General features: G+C 54.0%; 1 protein-coding gene across 1 annotated transcript in view; it reads left to right on the top strand.

Moving 5' to 3' along the window:
- Positions 1–16,524, top strand: part of rimbp2 (RIMS binding protein 2) — a 458,956-nt gene that overhangs the window by 276,200 nt on the left and 166,232 nt on the right. The window contains exons 3-4 of the mRNA XM_038817813.1: positions 10,988–11,074; positions 16,501–16,521. Coding sequence (XP_038673741.1) covers positions 10,988–11,074; positions 16,501–16,521 — 108 coding nt within the window. The remainder of the gene's footprint in view (positions 1–10,987; positions 11,075–16,500; positions 16,522–16,524) is intronic.

Raw genomic sequence — 16,524 nt, 5'->3', positions numbered from 1 at the left:
TTGTCAACGTGACAGCCGATTTGGGGGCTGCTGTCTATTGCGATGCGTGTTTAATGTGTTACTGTCATTCGGCATAAGCCAGTGTCGGTCTTGTCCAGAATCCTGCGCTCATCAGTCATTCTCCAGACAGCAAGGAAGCCTACTTGTGACAATAATAAAGATTATTATCATTGAATTAAACCACGTTGAGGTTCTGGAAATGGTGACCACGGAAGTGTCAGATTGTAAAAAAAAACCATCTACTTTAATAATAATAATAATCTTTAATGTCACAAGTAGGCTTACATTAACACTGCAATGAAGTTACTGTGAAAATCCCCTAGTCACCACATTCCGGCACCTGTTCGGGTACACAGAGGGAGAATTCAGAATGTCCAATTCGCCTAACAGCACGTCTTTCGGGGCTTGTGGTAGGGAACCGGAGCCCCCGGAGGAAACCCACGCAGACACGGGGGGAGAACGTGCAGACTCCGCACAGACAGTGACCCAAGCCGGGAATCGAACCTGCGACCCCTGGACCAATGCTCTTTAGAGGGGGGGGGGGAGTCTTTGCAGAATTGTGTGTGCAAGAGTTTTCTTGGTGCATTTACTGTCCACAGACGGGCAGGGTAAGGTAAATGTTGTGCAGCATGTTTGACTGTTCCTGTGGGGGTGAGGGATAGAATGTGCTGATAGATTGTGTGAGGATGACTGTCGAGGAACGTATATCTCGAGGCACTAATGTCTGGGCAATAGTAACAGGGTTAGTGTTTCCACTCCGGATGCAGCCGGGAATCTGGGCACCAACTGCAACGATTTTCAGGGATTTTCATGTTCTTCCCGAGTCTCATTTGCGTATTGCCAAATGTAAAACCCGCCGTTAGTCAGGCATTGCTTCAGGAGCAAATCTCTTTATTTGTTTCCTGTCTCCTCGATTATATTGAAGAAAGTTGACCTGCTGCAGGTTTAGTCCTCGGTCCATCGCCCCTGAGCAATGCCAACAACATTCCAGATCTGCAGAACCATTTTCTACTAACATTTCAGCCCATTGTCAACTTCAGGGTAAATGAAAATAATTCTTCACATTTAAAAGCTTTTAAAAGGTGCCGATTGATGTCTCTGTGTGTGCCCAGAGCATGACTTTAATTTTAATAGGCTCATCAAATAGGTGGAAAATTGCCATGGCGATAAACTCAACCTGGGGGCGTGACCAGTCTTGTGGGGGGGGGTCAGTTTCTAGTGATTTTCTAAACCAGCGCAAAGGATCTCGAACTGCATTTGTCTGACGGGTGGAACACATCCCTCACCCAGAGTCTGCAACAAGAGCTTTTCATTTGTAACAGCCCAGCCCCTCGTGTCAGAGATTGGAGGTGTGTGTGTGGGGGGGGGGGGCTGTTTACGGGTTCCAGCCAGTGGATCATGTGCTTCACACGGGTGCTGCCCCCCCACCATTGACATCCCAGAACTAGCATAGGGCCCAAACCGGAGGCAGTACGGAGCTGACAGCAGGACTGGCAGTAAGCGGGCACCCAGACTGTGCCCACAGGCAGTACGGAGCTGACAGCAGGACTGGCAGTAAGCGGGCACCCAGACTGTGCCCACAGACAGTACGGAGCTGCACTGGCAGTAAGCGGGCACCCAGACTGTGCCCACAGACAGTACGGAGCTGCACTGGCAGTAAGCGGGCACCCAGACTGTGCCCACAGACAGTACGGAGCTGCGCTGGCAGTAAGCGGGCACCCAGACTGTGCCCACAGACAGTACGGAGCTGCACTGGCAGTAAGCGGGTACCCAGACTGTGCCCACAGACAGTACGGAGCTGCACTGGCAGTAAGCGGGCACCCAGACTGTGCCCACAGGCAGTACAGAGCTGACAGCAGGACTGGCAGTAAGCGGGCACCCAGACTGTGCCCACAGGCAGTACGGAGCTGACAGCAGGACTGGCAGTAAGCGGGCACCCAGACTGTGCCCGCAGGCAGTACGGAGCAGACAGCAGGACTGGCAGTAAGCGGGCACCCAGACTGTGCCCACAGGCAGTACGGAGCTGAGAGCTGCACTGGCAGTAAGCGGGCACCCAGACTGTGCCCACAGACAGTACGGAGCTGCGCTGGCAGTAAGCGGGCACCCAGACTGTGCCCACAGGCAGTACAGAGCTGCACTGGCAGTAAGCGGGTACCCAGACTGTGCCCACAGACAGTACGGAGCTGCACTGGCAGTAAGCGGGCACCCAGACTGTGCCCACAGGCAGTACGGAGCTGACAGCAGGACTGGCAGTAAGCGGGCACCCAGACTGTGCCCACAGGCAGTACGGAGCTGACAGCAGGACTGGCAGTAAGCGGGCACCCAGACTGTGCCCACAGGCAGTACGGAGCTGAGAGCTGCACTGGCAGTAAGCGGGCACCCAGACTGTGCCCACAGACAGTACGGAGCTGCGCTGGCAGTAAGCGGGCACCCAGACTGTGCCCACAGGCAGTACAGAGCTGCACTGGCAGTAAGCGGGTACCCAGACTGTGCCCACAGACAGTACGGAGCTGCACTGGCAGTAAGCGGGCACCCAGACTGTGCCCACAGGCAGTACGGAGCTGACAGCAGGACTGGCAGTAAGCGGGCACCCAGACTGTGCCCACAGGCAGTACGGAGCTGACAGCAGGACTGGCAGTAAGCGGGCACCCAGACTGTGCCCACAGGCAGTACGGAGCTGAGAGCTGCACTGGCAGTAAGCGGGCACCCAGACTGTGCCCACAGACAGTACGGAGCTGCGCTGGCAGTAAGCGGGCACCCAGACTGTGCCCACAGGCAGTACAGAGCTGCACTGGCAGTAAGCGGGTACCCAGACTGTGCCCACAGACAGTACGGAGCTGCACTGGCAGTAAGCGGGCACCCAGACTGTGCCCACAGGCAGTACGGAGCTGACAGCAGGACTGGCAGTAAGCGGGCACCCAGACTGTGCCCACAGGCAGTACGGAGCTGACAGCAGGACTGGCAGTAAGCGGGCACCCAGACTGTGCCCACAGGCAGTACGGAGCTGACAGCAGGACTGGCAGTAAGCGGGCACCCAGACTGTGCCCACAGGCAGTACGGAGCTGACAGCAGGACTGGCAGTAAGCGGGCACCCAGACTGTGCCCACAGACAGTACGGAGCTGACAGCAGGACTGGCAGTAAGCGGGAACCCAGACTGTACCCACAGGCAGTACGGAGCTGCACTGGCAGTAAGCGGGCACCCAGACTGTACCCACAGGCAGTACGGAGCTACACTGGCAGTAAGCGGGCACCCAGACTGTGCCCACAGGCAGTACGGAGCTGACAGCAGGACTGGCAGTAAGCGGGCACCCAGACTGTGCCCACAGGCAGTACGGAGCTGCACTGGCAGTAAGCGGGCACCCAGACTGTGCCCACAGACAGTATGGAGCTGCACTGGCAGTAAGCGGGCACCCAGACTGTGCCCACAGGCAGTACACAGACAGCTATGTCCTCACGCTGGGGTGGGAACGGTGGTGTTTTACCCCCGGGAAATTCGGTGCAATACGGCCACCAATTCCCTGTTTTGCTGGGGGCTAGCAGGACAGCAGTGTGGAGCACCCACCTCCCGTTGCCGATATGCCCCGGAGAATTGCCGGGTCCGTGGCCACGCATGTGCAAGGTGGTGTTCCTCAGTGGCCGCACCGTGCAACATGGCGCCGGCCACTCGCGTACCCGGCCCGCGAACTACTGACCCCCCCCCCCCCCCCCCCCCCGGGCCGGCTCGCGTGCCTTGGACCACGCCCTCCCACAGTGCCCCCTGCCTGCGGATCAGCCCTCCCCCAACCGGGGCGCTACTGGACTGAGTCTGCAGCCGCCAGGCCGAGTTGCCAATGGACGAGACCACACGTGACCAACACCGTTGGGAATTCGGCCGGTCGGAGGCGGAGCATTGGGGGGGCGGGTGGGGGGGAGGGGAGGTGCGTCTCAGGCAATGTCCTGTGGCCGTTGATACTGTGCGTGGCGTACTCTCCGTGTTCGCTGCCTTGGGGGGGGGGAGCATGGTGAAAGCGGTGCCCCCACAATTTGGTCAGGAAGTTTGAATCTCCAGCCGATGGGCGAACGCAATTTCGGCGTCGACGACCGGAGAATCCCATCTCCTGTCTTTGGAATTTAACCCTTTAAGCCCCAATGTCAATTTGCTGAATCTGCCCCCCCCCCCCCCCCCCCTCTTGAGTCTGTTTCAGAAAAGCTCCCGCTATTTCTGCCAAAGTCACGGTAAAACATTGAAATACCAGCTGCCCACAAGGGAAAGGCATTGAAGTGTAAATTAAAATGTTAAAGCTCGGGATTGGAAATGACAGGAAAGTGTCTGAACTCATTCATTAAACCATTTCACATTTGCAATCTACAAACAATCAAGTTGGGTCAAGTGAAGAATGTCACGCTGGAGTTAATCGTTTATTTGATAGTCTATAGTGTGCCCATGATTCAATAAGCACGAACGACCATTAAGGCTTGAATTTTTAGCATGGTGAGGGCTCGCTGCCATTTTGTGCTCCAACGAGCGTTGATTGGCAGAAAATGGGAGTTTTGCCCCTCACTTGGGAGGAAGTCCCACCTCACGGTGGCTGCTGACCAATCCAGTCCCTCCAGGAACAGCACTGCAGTGGCTGGAAGAGTCACTGCAAGAAGCTTCCTCGCGACTGGCGTGTCAGGGTAAGTGTCAGGGTAAGTGACAGCGTAAGTGTCAGGGTAGGTGTCTCAGGGTAGGTGTCTCAGGGTAAGTGTCAGGGTAAGTGTCAGGGTAAGTGTCAGGGGTCCAGGCAAGGAGGGTAGGAAAGGCCTGGGGGACAATTGGGGTCTCGGGGGAGGTCTGGAGGTGACTGGGACTTGAGGGGAGGGCGCCCCCCCCAGACAGAAAGGGGCTTTGATAGAGATGCCCCCCCCCCACAATTCCAGTTTCCCCTCTGAACGGACCCCAGTCTGTCAGCCTGAAAATAGAGGTTGGCCAGAAGCGGCCATTAAGTGGCCACTTAAGCACATCTGGCAGGACAGTCCTCCCTCAATACTGCACTGGAGAATATTCGTTGTAATGGTAATGAGATAGCGATGTGTGCTGTAATGCAACAGTAGCAGGGTGGGTCTTGTGGCACAGTGGTAGTGATCCCCACCCCCAATCCGGATCAGAACCTCTGAGTTCACATCCAGTGCCAGGACCTATTGGCCATAGATGGAGCGTCCATGACATGGTTCAACAAGCTGATAATCAGATCCAGCACTTCCCCACTATTGCCCAAAGGGAGAAAGGTTTGCGTGGATCTGAACATATTCCCCCCCCGACACTGAAATCACGTTCGGCGACAGAGCGGAGAATCCGTTTTGCCACACGAAATCGGGACCGGTGCCGGTTTAATTCTCCCCCCCCCCCCCCCCCCCCCCCTGAAAACAGGCGTGCTGGAGGACCGGTACACACCGAGTATCCACCGGCTCAGGCCATTGCTTGAGGCGCGCCGTCCCCGACCGGCCGAATTCCCGACGTTCGGGAACCTCGCATTCCGGCTGCGGACTCCGTCCGAACGCCACAGTCGGGGGAGGGCTGGTCGGAGGGCAGGGGGGGGCTTCATTCGGAACTCTGGACAATGTGTGCGGGTAGTCCGGGGCGGGCGAGCGGCAGATGCGAGGCACTGTTTCGGCGGTCCAGGTCCGCGGGATGAGTCCGTAATGGGAAACAGCATGGCTGCTGGAGGCACGGTAGCACAGTGGTTAGCACTGTGGCTTCCCTGCTTCAGAGTCCCAGGTTCGATTCCCGGCTGGGTCACTGTCTGTGTGGAATCTGCACGTTCTCCCCGTGTCTGCGTGGGTTTCCTCCGGGTGCTCCGGTTTCCTCCCACAAATCCCAAATGATGTGCAGGTTAGGTGGATTGGCCGTGATAAATTGCCCTTAGTGTCCAAAAAAGGTGAGGTGGGGTTACTGGGTTACAGGTATAAGGTGGAGGCTTGGGCTTGGGTAGGGTGCTTTTTTCAAGGGCTGGTGCAGACTCGATGGGCCGAATGGCCTCCTTCTGCACTGTAAATTCTATGATCTAAGCGCAACCTCTGACACGGAAGAGTGGGGGGCCGTATCGGTAGCTGTAGCTGTGAGTTCCATAACAGCTGCCTGCTAGCCCCCAGCAAAATGGGGTATCGGTCCTTTTCACGGCACTTTGGCTGGTGTAAACTTTACCCAACGGCGTGAGGACTTAGTACCTGAAATAGAGAATCCAGCCAGTCCTCATAAAAACCAACAATGTAGCAGATACACCAACATCACCACGTGCAACAGACAGAAGTGAAATGGAATTGTCTGTACACAGGAGAGGTGTACTTACCTAGAAGCTCATGTATTATATTGTCAGTATAGTGTCAGTATAGTGTCGGCATCGTGTCGGTATAGTGTCGGTATCGTGTCAGTATAGTGTCGGCATCGTGTCGGTATAGTGTCGGTATCGTGTCAGTATAGTGTCGGCATCGTGTCGGTATAGTGTCGGTATCGTGTCAGTATAGTGTCGGCATCGTGTCGGTATCGTGTCGGTATCGTGTTTTTGAAGAAGCCATTTGGAGTCACTTGGAAACCTTTCCAATGCAGATTAGGCTGGAATGGAACTGGATCCCACAGGGGTAAGGGCAGCAGCAACAGAGTCAGTATTATCCCTAAACGGTAGCACAGTTGTTAGCACTGTTGTATCACAGCACCCGGGTCCTGGTTCGATTCCCCGCTGGGTCACTGTCTGTGCGGAGTCTGCACGTTCTCCCCGTGTGTGCGTGGGTTTCCTCCGGGTGCTCCGGTTTCCTCCCACAGTCCAAAGGTGTGCAGGTTAGGTGGATTGGCCGTGATAAATTGCCCTCGGTGACCAAAAGAAGGTTGGATTGGGTTACTGGGCTACAGGGGTAGGGTGCAGAATGCTCCTTCCGAGGGCCGGTGCAGACTCGATGGGCTGAATGCGCTCTTTCTGCACTGTGAATTGTATGATTCTATGAACTCCGTGGCAGTGTTATTGTACAGCTACCTGTGACACGGATAAAGGTTATTATGTTCCCACTCACTTTAGTTGTGACGAAGGACTCAAAACTCTCTTTTCTGGCCTCGCTCAGTGGGCTAGACAGCTGGTTTGTAATGCAGAGCGAGGCCAGCAGCGGGGGTTCAATCCCCGTACCGGCTGAGGTTATTCACGAAGGTCCCGTCTTCTCAACCTTGCCCCTCGCCTGAAGTGTGGTGACCCTCCGGTTAAATCACCACCAGTCAGCTCTCCCCCCTCCAAGGGGAAAGCAGCCAATGGTCACCTGGGACTGTGGCGACTTTATCTTACTGTGCAGACGCTGGCAACCTGCTCCGTTTTTCCTCTGTTCTGGTTTCGGATTCCAGCTTCGGTATTTTGGTTATTTTGTTCTGACAGTGTTACCCCTTCCCACCCTCATTGCTGCAGTGACACACTAAACATATTCTTCAGGTCTTTTCCATTCAGATTAGAAAGACGGTCACTGAATTCCGGACCGCTGATTCCAAACCATCCCACAATGAGGAAATAAGATGTTTTTCAAATAGTTTTTTCCAAGAATGGGGGTGAGAAAAATATCAGCCATGATTGAATGGCGGAGCAGACTCGATGGGCCGAGTGGCCTAATTCTGCTTCAATGCCTCATGGCCTCATGGCCATTTGCAGTTGGCCAACTGAGTTATTTTTCAATATAATCCAGGTCTTGTCTAACAAAATGAATCTTCAAAACCTTTAACTAAATTGATAAAGATTGTGAAAAGCAATCATCTTCCCTCTGCATCTGCAGCAAATGTGATTATGAGGAAATAACTCTCTTTGAATCAGTCTATCTCCACAAACCCGGTGACTTATCATTTTATTAAATTCAGCAAAAAGAAGAATTATCCTTTGCACTGTATCTTATCACATGTTCCAGAAACATCCTGAACCAGGTCACATCCAATTAATCACCTCACAAATATCCCCTCTGGTGCATTGTGGGAAGCGGGGCAGCCATTTTATGCACAGTAGGATTTCACAATTCACTCAATCTGATTTTGTTTGACAAATGAATTTGACTGGGACACGGAGAATTTGTTAAATGATGCCAAATTTTAACAAACAGCTGATCGTGGACTTGGAGGTCGCAATTTAACATTGCTTCTGAAAGAATGCTACTTCAGCAATAGAACACTCCCTCAGTATTGACCCTCTGACAGTGCAGCACTCCCTCAGTACTGACCCTCTGACAGTGCGGAGCTCCCTCAGTACTGACCCTCTGACAGTGCGGCACTCCCTCAGTACTGACCCTCTGACAGTGCAGCACTCCCTCAGTACTGACCCTCTGACAGTGCAGCACTACCTCAGTACTGACCCTCTGACAGTGCAGCACTCCCTCAGTACTGACCCTCTGACAGTGCAGCGCTCCCTCAGTACTGACCCTCTGACAGTGCGGCACTCCCTCAGTACTGACCCTCTGACAGTGCGGCACTCCCTCAGTACTGACCCTCTGACAGTGCGGCACTCCCTCAGTACTGACCCTCTGACAGTGCAGCACTCCCTCAGTACTGACCCTCTGACAGTGCAGCACTACCTCAGTACTGACCCTCTGACAGTGCAGCACTCCCTCAGTACTGACCCTCTGACAGTGCAGCGCTCCCTCAGTACTGACCCTCTGACAGTGCGGCACTCCCTCAGTACTGACCCTCTGACAGTGAGGCACTCCCTCAGTACTGACCCTCTGACAGTGCGGCACTCCCTCAGTACTGACCGTCTGACAGTGCGGCACTCCCTCAGTACTGACCCTCTGACAATGCGGCGCTCCCTCAGTACTGACCCTCTGACAGTGCAGAGCTCCCTCAGTACTGACCCTCTGACAGTGCAGCACTCCCTCAGTACTGACCCTCTGACAGTGCAGCATTCCCTCAGTACTGACCCTCTGACAGTGCGGCGCTCCCTCAGTACTGACCCTCTGACAGCGCGGCACTCACTCAGTACTGACCCTCTGACAGTGCGGCGCTCCCTCAGTACTGACCCTCTGACAGTGCGGCACTCACTCAATACTGACCCTCTGACAGTGCGGAGCTCCCTCAGTACTGACAATCTGACAGTGCAGCACTCCCTCAGTACTGACCCTCTGACAGTGCAGCACTCCCTCAGTACTGACCCTCTGACAGTGCAGCACTCCCTCAGTACTGACCCTCTGACAGTGCGGCACTCCCTCAGTATTGACCCTCTGACAGTGCGGCACTCCCTCAGTACAGACCCTCTGACAGTGCGGCACTCCCTCTGTACTGACACTCTGACAGTGCAGCACTCCCTCAGTACTGACTCTCTGACAGTGCGGCACTCCCTCAGTACTGACCCTCTGACAGTGCAGCGCTCCCTCAGTACTGACCCTCTGACAGTGCGGCACTCCCTCAGTACTGACCCTCTGACAGTGCAGCACTCCCTCAGTACTGACCCTCTGACAGTGCGGCTCTCCCTCAGTACTGACCCTCTGACAGTGTGGCACTCCCTCAGTACTGACCCTCTGACAGTGCAGCACTCCCTCAGTACTGACCCTCTGACAGTGCAGCACTCCCTCAGTACTGACCCTCTGACAGTGCGGCACTCCCTCAGTACTGACCCTCTGACAGTACAGCACTCCCTCAGTACTGACCCTCTGACAGTGCGGCAATCCCTCAGTACTGACCCTCTGACAGTGCGGCACTCCCTCAGTACTGACCCTCTGACAATGCGGCACTCCCTCAGTACTGACCCTCTGACAGTGTGGCACTCCCTCAGTACTGACCCTCTGACAGTGCAGCACTCCCTCAGTACTGACCCTCTGACAGTGCAGCACTCCCTCAGTACTGACCCTCTGACAGTGCGGCACTCCCTCAGTACTGACCCTCTGACAGTGCGGCACTCCCTCAGTACTGACCCTCTGACAGTGCGGCACTCCCTCAGTACTGACCCTCTGACAGTGCGGCACTCCCTCAGTACTGACCCTCTGACAGTGCAGCACTCCCTCAGTACTGACCCTCTGACAGTGCAGCACTCCCTCAGTACTGATCCTCTGACAGTGCAGCACTCCCTCAGTACTGACCCTCTGACAGTGCAGCACTCCCTCAGTACTGACCCTCTGACAGTGCGGCGCTCCCTCAGTACTGACCCTCTGACAGTGTGGCACTCCCTCAGTACTGACCCTCTGACAGTGCAGCACTCCCTCAGTACTGACCCTCTGACAGTGCGGCACTCCCTCAGTACTGACCCTCTGACAGTGCGGCACTCCCTCAGTACTGACCCTCTGACAGTGCGGCACTCCCTCAGTACTGACCCTCTGACAGTGCGGCACTCCCTCAGTACTGACCCTCTGACAGTGCGGCACTCCCTCAGTACTGACCCTCTGACAGTGCGGCACTCCCTCAGTACTGACCCTCTGACAGTGCAGCACTCCCTCAGTACTGACCCTCTGACAGTGCGGCACTCCCTCAGCACTGACCCTCTGACAGTGCGGCACTCCCTCAGTACTGACCCTCTGACAGTGCGGCGCTCCCTCAGTACTGACCCTCTGACAGTGCAGCACTCCCTCAGTACTGACCCTCTGACAGTGCAGCACTCCCTCAGTACTGACCCTCTGACAGTGCGGCACTCCCTCAGTACTGACCCTCTGACAGTGCGGCATTCCCTCAGTACTGACTGTCCATTGAGTGTATAACTCAATCTCTCCTGGTTAGATATTGTTCTCACGCCAAGAAGCCTGATGAAGTTTTGTTCTGATGTGGTAGGTAGGAGCTCTCTGCTGTGTTGTCTCATTGAAACCCGATCCAATTACTGTCAGCCCTCCATCCTCTTTCTGTCCATCATGGGGTCTGCTGACCCTTGGGTTGCTGTGTTGAGGCTTGGGAGTTACCCCAGGGGTTATGCTGCATCTGGCAATGGGCCAATTTTGGACAAATAGCTATGGAAGCCAGAGACATCATCACTTTGTGCCAAGACTCTTGAATTGCTGACATTCACGGCTCGATTCTCTTTTGTCTCTTCGCAGGACAATGAGCTGAAGGAAATTCTTCACGAAAAGTGTCACTGGAGCCTCCAGCCCCCTGACCTTTCTCGGATTCTCCGCTATGACCAGGTAATTTGCTGCTACTGTCAATACAACTCACCTGGGGAATAGTGACAACGCGCAGCATTGCACAGAGCATCTCTGTTCATGGGTTGTCTCTCAACTGGAGCGGGGGGGGGCGGCTGGGGGGGCGGCTGGGTGGGGTGGCTGGGGGGGGGGGAGGAGGGGGGGGCGGCTGGGGGGGGAGGGGGGGGGCGGCTGCAGGGGGGAGGGGGGCTGGGGGGGAGCGGGGGGGCTGGGGGGGGAGCGGGGGGGGCGGCTGGGGGGGGAGGGGGGGGTGGCTGGGGGGGGGGGGGGCTGAGTAGAGACGGTCGTTTTACGAGAATCTAAGATGAGATGTTGCCCTCCCCCGCTGGACGTGAAAGAGCCAGGGGAGTGGAACAAATTGGATCGCTCTATTAAAGAAGGGCCAAGTTGCCTCTGATTGTACGGGATCATTCTGTGCATTTCTCGAAATCGGACAGCGTTTTGGTTGTGAAAGGGTTAGTTTTCTGCAATTGTCTGTATTTTGCACAGGAGGTGCCTGTTGATGATTTAGCTTCTAGCTTTTGTTTTGAAAGGATATTCACTGAGCAATTACTGGATCCCCATTGAGAGCATTTACCAATTTAGACTGGAGGCTCCTCGACTTTTTGAGCTGTTTGGTTCTACTCCAGATCAGAAACATTATTGAGCGGAAAACCACCCAACCCAACTATTACTGATTTACTCTTGGTGCCTTAGTCAGACCTTATAGCGAGAAAATTCAGCTCGGAGACCATTCAGCCCCTCCACTGAAATTGGCACCCCCTAGCACGGGGTCTCTGACCCTCCATTGATCTCCCCCCGGGGCGTGTTGGATCCGATCATCCCCGCCGAGGGGCACGGGCCCAACAGGGGGGCCCGTCACTTTTGCCGATAAAAGCCGGCCCGGAAGGGACCTGGTGTTTTTGGGGTGGTCACGGCTGGGAGGGGCCGTGGTCCAAGCTGCTTTACAGCTTCACTTTGGGGTGGTCCCGGCTGGGAGGGGCCGTGCTCCAAGCTGCTTTACAGCTTCACTTTGGACTCAAAATAAATCTTCTTGGACTCGCCTTTTTGGGACTCCTCGTGACTACAGTACCAGTCACCCACATTGCTGTGGGTCTGGAGTCACGTGTAGGCCAGACCGGGTAAGGACGGCAGATTTCCCTCCCTTTTTGTTTTTAGAAAATATTTTATTGAAGCATTTGTAATTTTCACAGTTTAAAAATGTAACCAATTAACATTCCAAACAGCCGAGCGGCCCGCCACACGCATCCATATCACAATAACATCCCCCACAACCCTCCCGCCAAGCTCCTAACTACCCATATATTAGATTCCCTGTCCTTGTCTTACACTACCATGCTTCCCATCCCCCCCCCCCCCCCCCCACTTTCTGCTGACATTCAGTTTTCCTTAAAGAAGTCGATGAACAGCTGTCACCTCCGGGCGAACCCCTGAGTTGATCCTCTCAAAGCGAACTTAATCTTCTCCAGCCTGTGAAACCCGGCCATGTCACTGACCCACACCCTGGACGTTGGAGGCTCCAAGTCCCTCCATTCCAGTAAAATCCATCTCCGGGTCACCAGGGAGGAGAAGGACAGAACATTGGCCTCCCCCCCCCCCCCCCCCCCCCCCGGGCCCCCAGATCTTCCGATACCCCAAATATTGCCATCTCTGGACTCAGAATCACCCTCCCATCCAGGACCTCTGACATGACGTCCGCAAATCCCTGCCAAACACCCCTCAACTTCGGACACGCCCAGAACATTGTGGGTTCGCCCAGCACGGTAGCATTGTGGATAGCACAATTGCTTCACAGCTCCAGGATCCCAGGTTCGATTCCCCGCTGGGTCACTGTCTATGCGGAGTCTACACATTCTCCCCGTGTCTGCGTGGGTTTCCTCCGGGTGCTCCGGTTTCCTCCCATAGTCCAAAGACGTACAGGTTAGGTGGATTGGCCGTGATAAATTGTCCTTAGTGACCAAAACATTAGGAGGGGTTATTGGGTTACGGGGATAGGGTGGAAGTGGAGGTTTAAGTGGGGCAGTGCAGACTCGATGGGCCGAATGGCCTCCTTCTGCACTGTATATTCTATGTTCTTATGTTCCTCAATGAAGAGATCCCCAAATCTCTCAATCCCTGCCCGCTGCCACCTCCTAAAGCCCCCGTCCAGCCCCCTGGAACAAACCGGTGATTATCACAGATCGATGACCACACTGACGCCCCCTCCAATCCCACGTGCTGTCTCCATTGTCCCCTCACCCTCAGGGCTGCCAGGACCACTGGACTTGTGGAGTCAGATGTCCTTCCCTAAAGGACATTAGTGAACCAGGTGGGGGTTTGTACTATTCAATCATTTTCATGGGCAGCGTTAACAGATTTGAATTTCTTTTTATATTTTCCCAGCTGCTGTGGTGGAGTTTGAATCCTCAGCAAATTAACCTGGGTCTCTGCGTTATTCAGAGTATTGCCATTACCATTGAGCCGTTATCTCCACGCTGATGATGCACTCATGTTACATCATTAGGGTCTGATTTACCTCTAAGCGGAGCTTCCGAAGTTGCATTACTCCATTACGCAGCCTGATTGTTTCCACCTCCCCCCGAGTCACTCACCACCCTGACCAGGAAATATATCGGCTGTTCCTTCACTGTCGGGTCAAAATGCTGCAACCCCCTCCCTAACAGCACTCAGGGTGTACCTACACCTCAAGGACTGCAGCGGTTCAAGTTGCCAGCTCACCCCTACCTTCCCCAGGGCAATCGGGGGGTGGGCAATAAATGCTGTCCTCGTCAGCAATACCCAACTCTCATAATTGAATAAAAATATAACCGCTTGAGTCAGCCCCTCCATCAGTTTACCCTCCAGCTGAAACCACGTTTCCGCCATCATTAGTTCCAGTCTCGATTATTCCAATACACTCCTGCCTGCTCTCCCAGATTCTCTCCTCCATGTACCTGAACTCACAGAAAACTCTGCAGCTCATGTTCTAACCTGCAGCCGGTCCTTGTCACTGGCCACCTGCTCATTCACTGCACTGGCTCCCGATTCATGATAATAATAATCACTTATTGTCACGAGTAGGCTTCAATGAAGTTACTGTGAAAAGCCCCTAGTCGCCACATTCCGGCGCCTGTTCGGGGAGGCCGGTACGGCAATTGAACCCGCGCTGCTGGCCTTGTTCTGCATTACAAGCCAGCTGTTTAGCCCACTGTGCTAAACCAGTCCCCTCGCCTCAATTTCACTGACTACACGCTTGTGTTGAGAATGTAATTGATTTGTGTTGCTGTATCTTTGCGCATGTTTGGAATAAAATACATTTGAGAAGAAATTACTGCACCCTCTCCCAAACTCTTGACAGCCCCACAATCTTGCCAGGCACGCCTCACCCTCCCAGTCCGGCCTCTTGGGTACCCCCCCCCCCCATTTCTCCACCATTGGTAGCTGTGCCTCCAGCTGCGTTGGCGGGCGGCACGGTGTCACAGTGCTGCCTCACAGCGTCAGGGACCCAGGTTAGCACTGCTGCCTCACAGCGTCACTAACCCCGGGTGCGATTCTGGCCTTGGGTCACTGTCTGTGCGGAGTCTGCATGTTCTCCCCGTGTGTGCGTGGGTTTCCTCCGGGTGCTCCGGTTTCCTCCCACAGTCCAAAGACGTGCAGTTTAGGTGGATTGGCCATGATCAATATGCAGGGTTATGGGGATAGGCAAATACTCTTTCGTAGGGTCGGTGCAGACTTGATGGGCTGAATGGCCTCTTTCGCCGCAGCAGGGATTGTATGGATTCTGAGCTCTGGGATTTCCTCCCTGAACACCTCGGCCTCTCTGTCTCCTATCAGCTGCTCTGCTAAACCCAACTCTCTGAGCATGTCTTTGGCTGGTTTAGCACAGTGGGCTAAATAGCTGGTTTGTGATGCAGAACAAAGCCAGCGGTTCAATTCCCGTACCAAAGAACAAAGAAAATTACAGCAAGGAACAGGCCCTTCGGCCCTCCCAGCTTCGCCGATCCAGATCCTTTATCTAAACCTGTCTCCTATTTTCCAAGGTCTACTTCCCTCTGTTGCCCGCCCGTTCATATATCTGTCTAGATGCATCTTAAATGATGCTATCGTGCCCGCCTCTACCACCTCCACTGGCAAAGCATTCCAGGCACCCACCACCCTCTGCGTAAAAAACTTTCCACTCACTTCTCCCTTAAACTTTCCAACTCTCACCTTGAAATCGTGACCCCTTGTAACTGACACCTCCACTCTTGGGTAAAGCTTGTTGCTATCCACCCTGTCCATACCTCTCATAATTTTGTAGACCTCAATCAGGTTTCCCCTCAACCTCCGTCTTTCCAATGAAAACAATCCTAATCTACTCAACCTTTCTTCATAGCTAGCACCCTTCCATACCAGGCAACATCCTGGTGAACCTCCTCTGCACCCTCTCCAAAGCATCCACATCCTTCTGGTAATGTGGCGACCAGAACTGCACGCAGTATTCCAAATGTGGCCGAACCAAAGTCCTATATAACTGTAACATGACCTGCCAACTCTTGTACTCAATACCCCGTCCGATGAAGGCAAGCATGCTGTATGCCCTCTTGACAACTCTATCAACCTGCGTTGCCACCTTCAGGGTACAATGGACCTGAACTCCCAGATCTCTCTGTACATCAATTTTCCCCAGGACCCTTCCATTGACAATATAGTCCGCTCTTGAATTTGATCTTCCAAAATGCATCACCTCGCATTTGCCTGGATTGAACTCCATCTGCCATTTCTCTGCCCAACTCTCCAATCTATCTATATTTTGCTGTATTCACTGACAGTCCGCCTCGCTATCTGCAACTCCACCAATCTTAGTATCATCTGCAAACTTGCTAATCAGACCACCTATACCTTCCTCCAGGTCATTTATATAAACAACAGTGGTCCGAGCACGGATCCCTGTGGAACACCACTAGTCACCCGTCTCTATTTTGAGACACTCCCTTCCACCATTACTCTCTGTCTCCTGTTGCCCAGCCAATTCTTTATCCATCTAGCTAGTACACCCTGAACCCCATACGACTTCACTTTTTCCATCAACCTGCCATGGGAAACCTTATCATACGTCTTACTGAAGTCCATGTATATGACATCTAGAGCCCTTCCCTCATCAATTAACTTTGTCACTTCCTCAAAGAATTCTGAATTCTCCCTCTGTGTACCCGAACAGGCGCCGGAATGTGGCGACTAGGGGCGTTTCACAGTAACTTCATTGCAGTGTTAATGTCAGCCTACTTGTGACAACAAAGATTATTATTATTATGGTGACCTGTCTGAATATCTCCCCCTGTGGGTCAGGGTCAATGCTTCTCTGAAGAACCTGGGAGTGTTTTTTACTGATTGAGAGGAGGTTAGAGAAATGCAGATCGTTGATGAGCGACTGTTGTTTGTTTCTTCAGGTGAAACCAGACTATGATCATCTT

Source organism: Scyliorhinus canicula, chromosome 1 (assembly GCF_902713615.1).
Source record: "Scyliorhinus canicula chromosome 1, sScyCan1.1, whole genome shotgun sequence".
In the NCBI taxonomy this organism is placed as follows: Eukaryota; Metazoa; Chordata; class Chondrichthyes; order Carcharhiniformes; family Scyliorhinidae; genus Scyliorhinus; species Scyliorhinus canicula.
The sequence above is the reverse complement of the archived record's forward strand: the minus strand, read 5'-3'. Positions and strand labels throughout refer to the sequence as shown.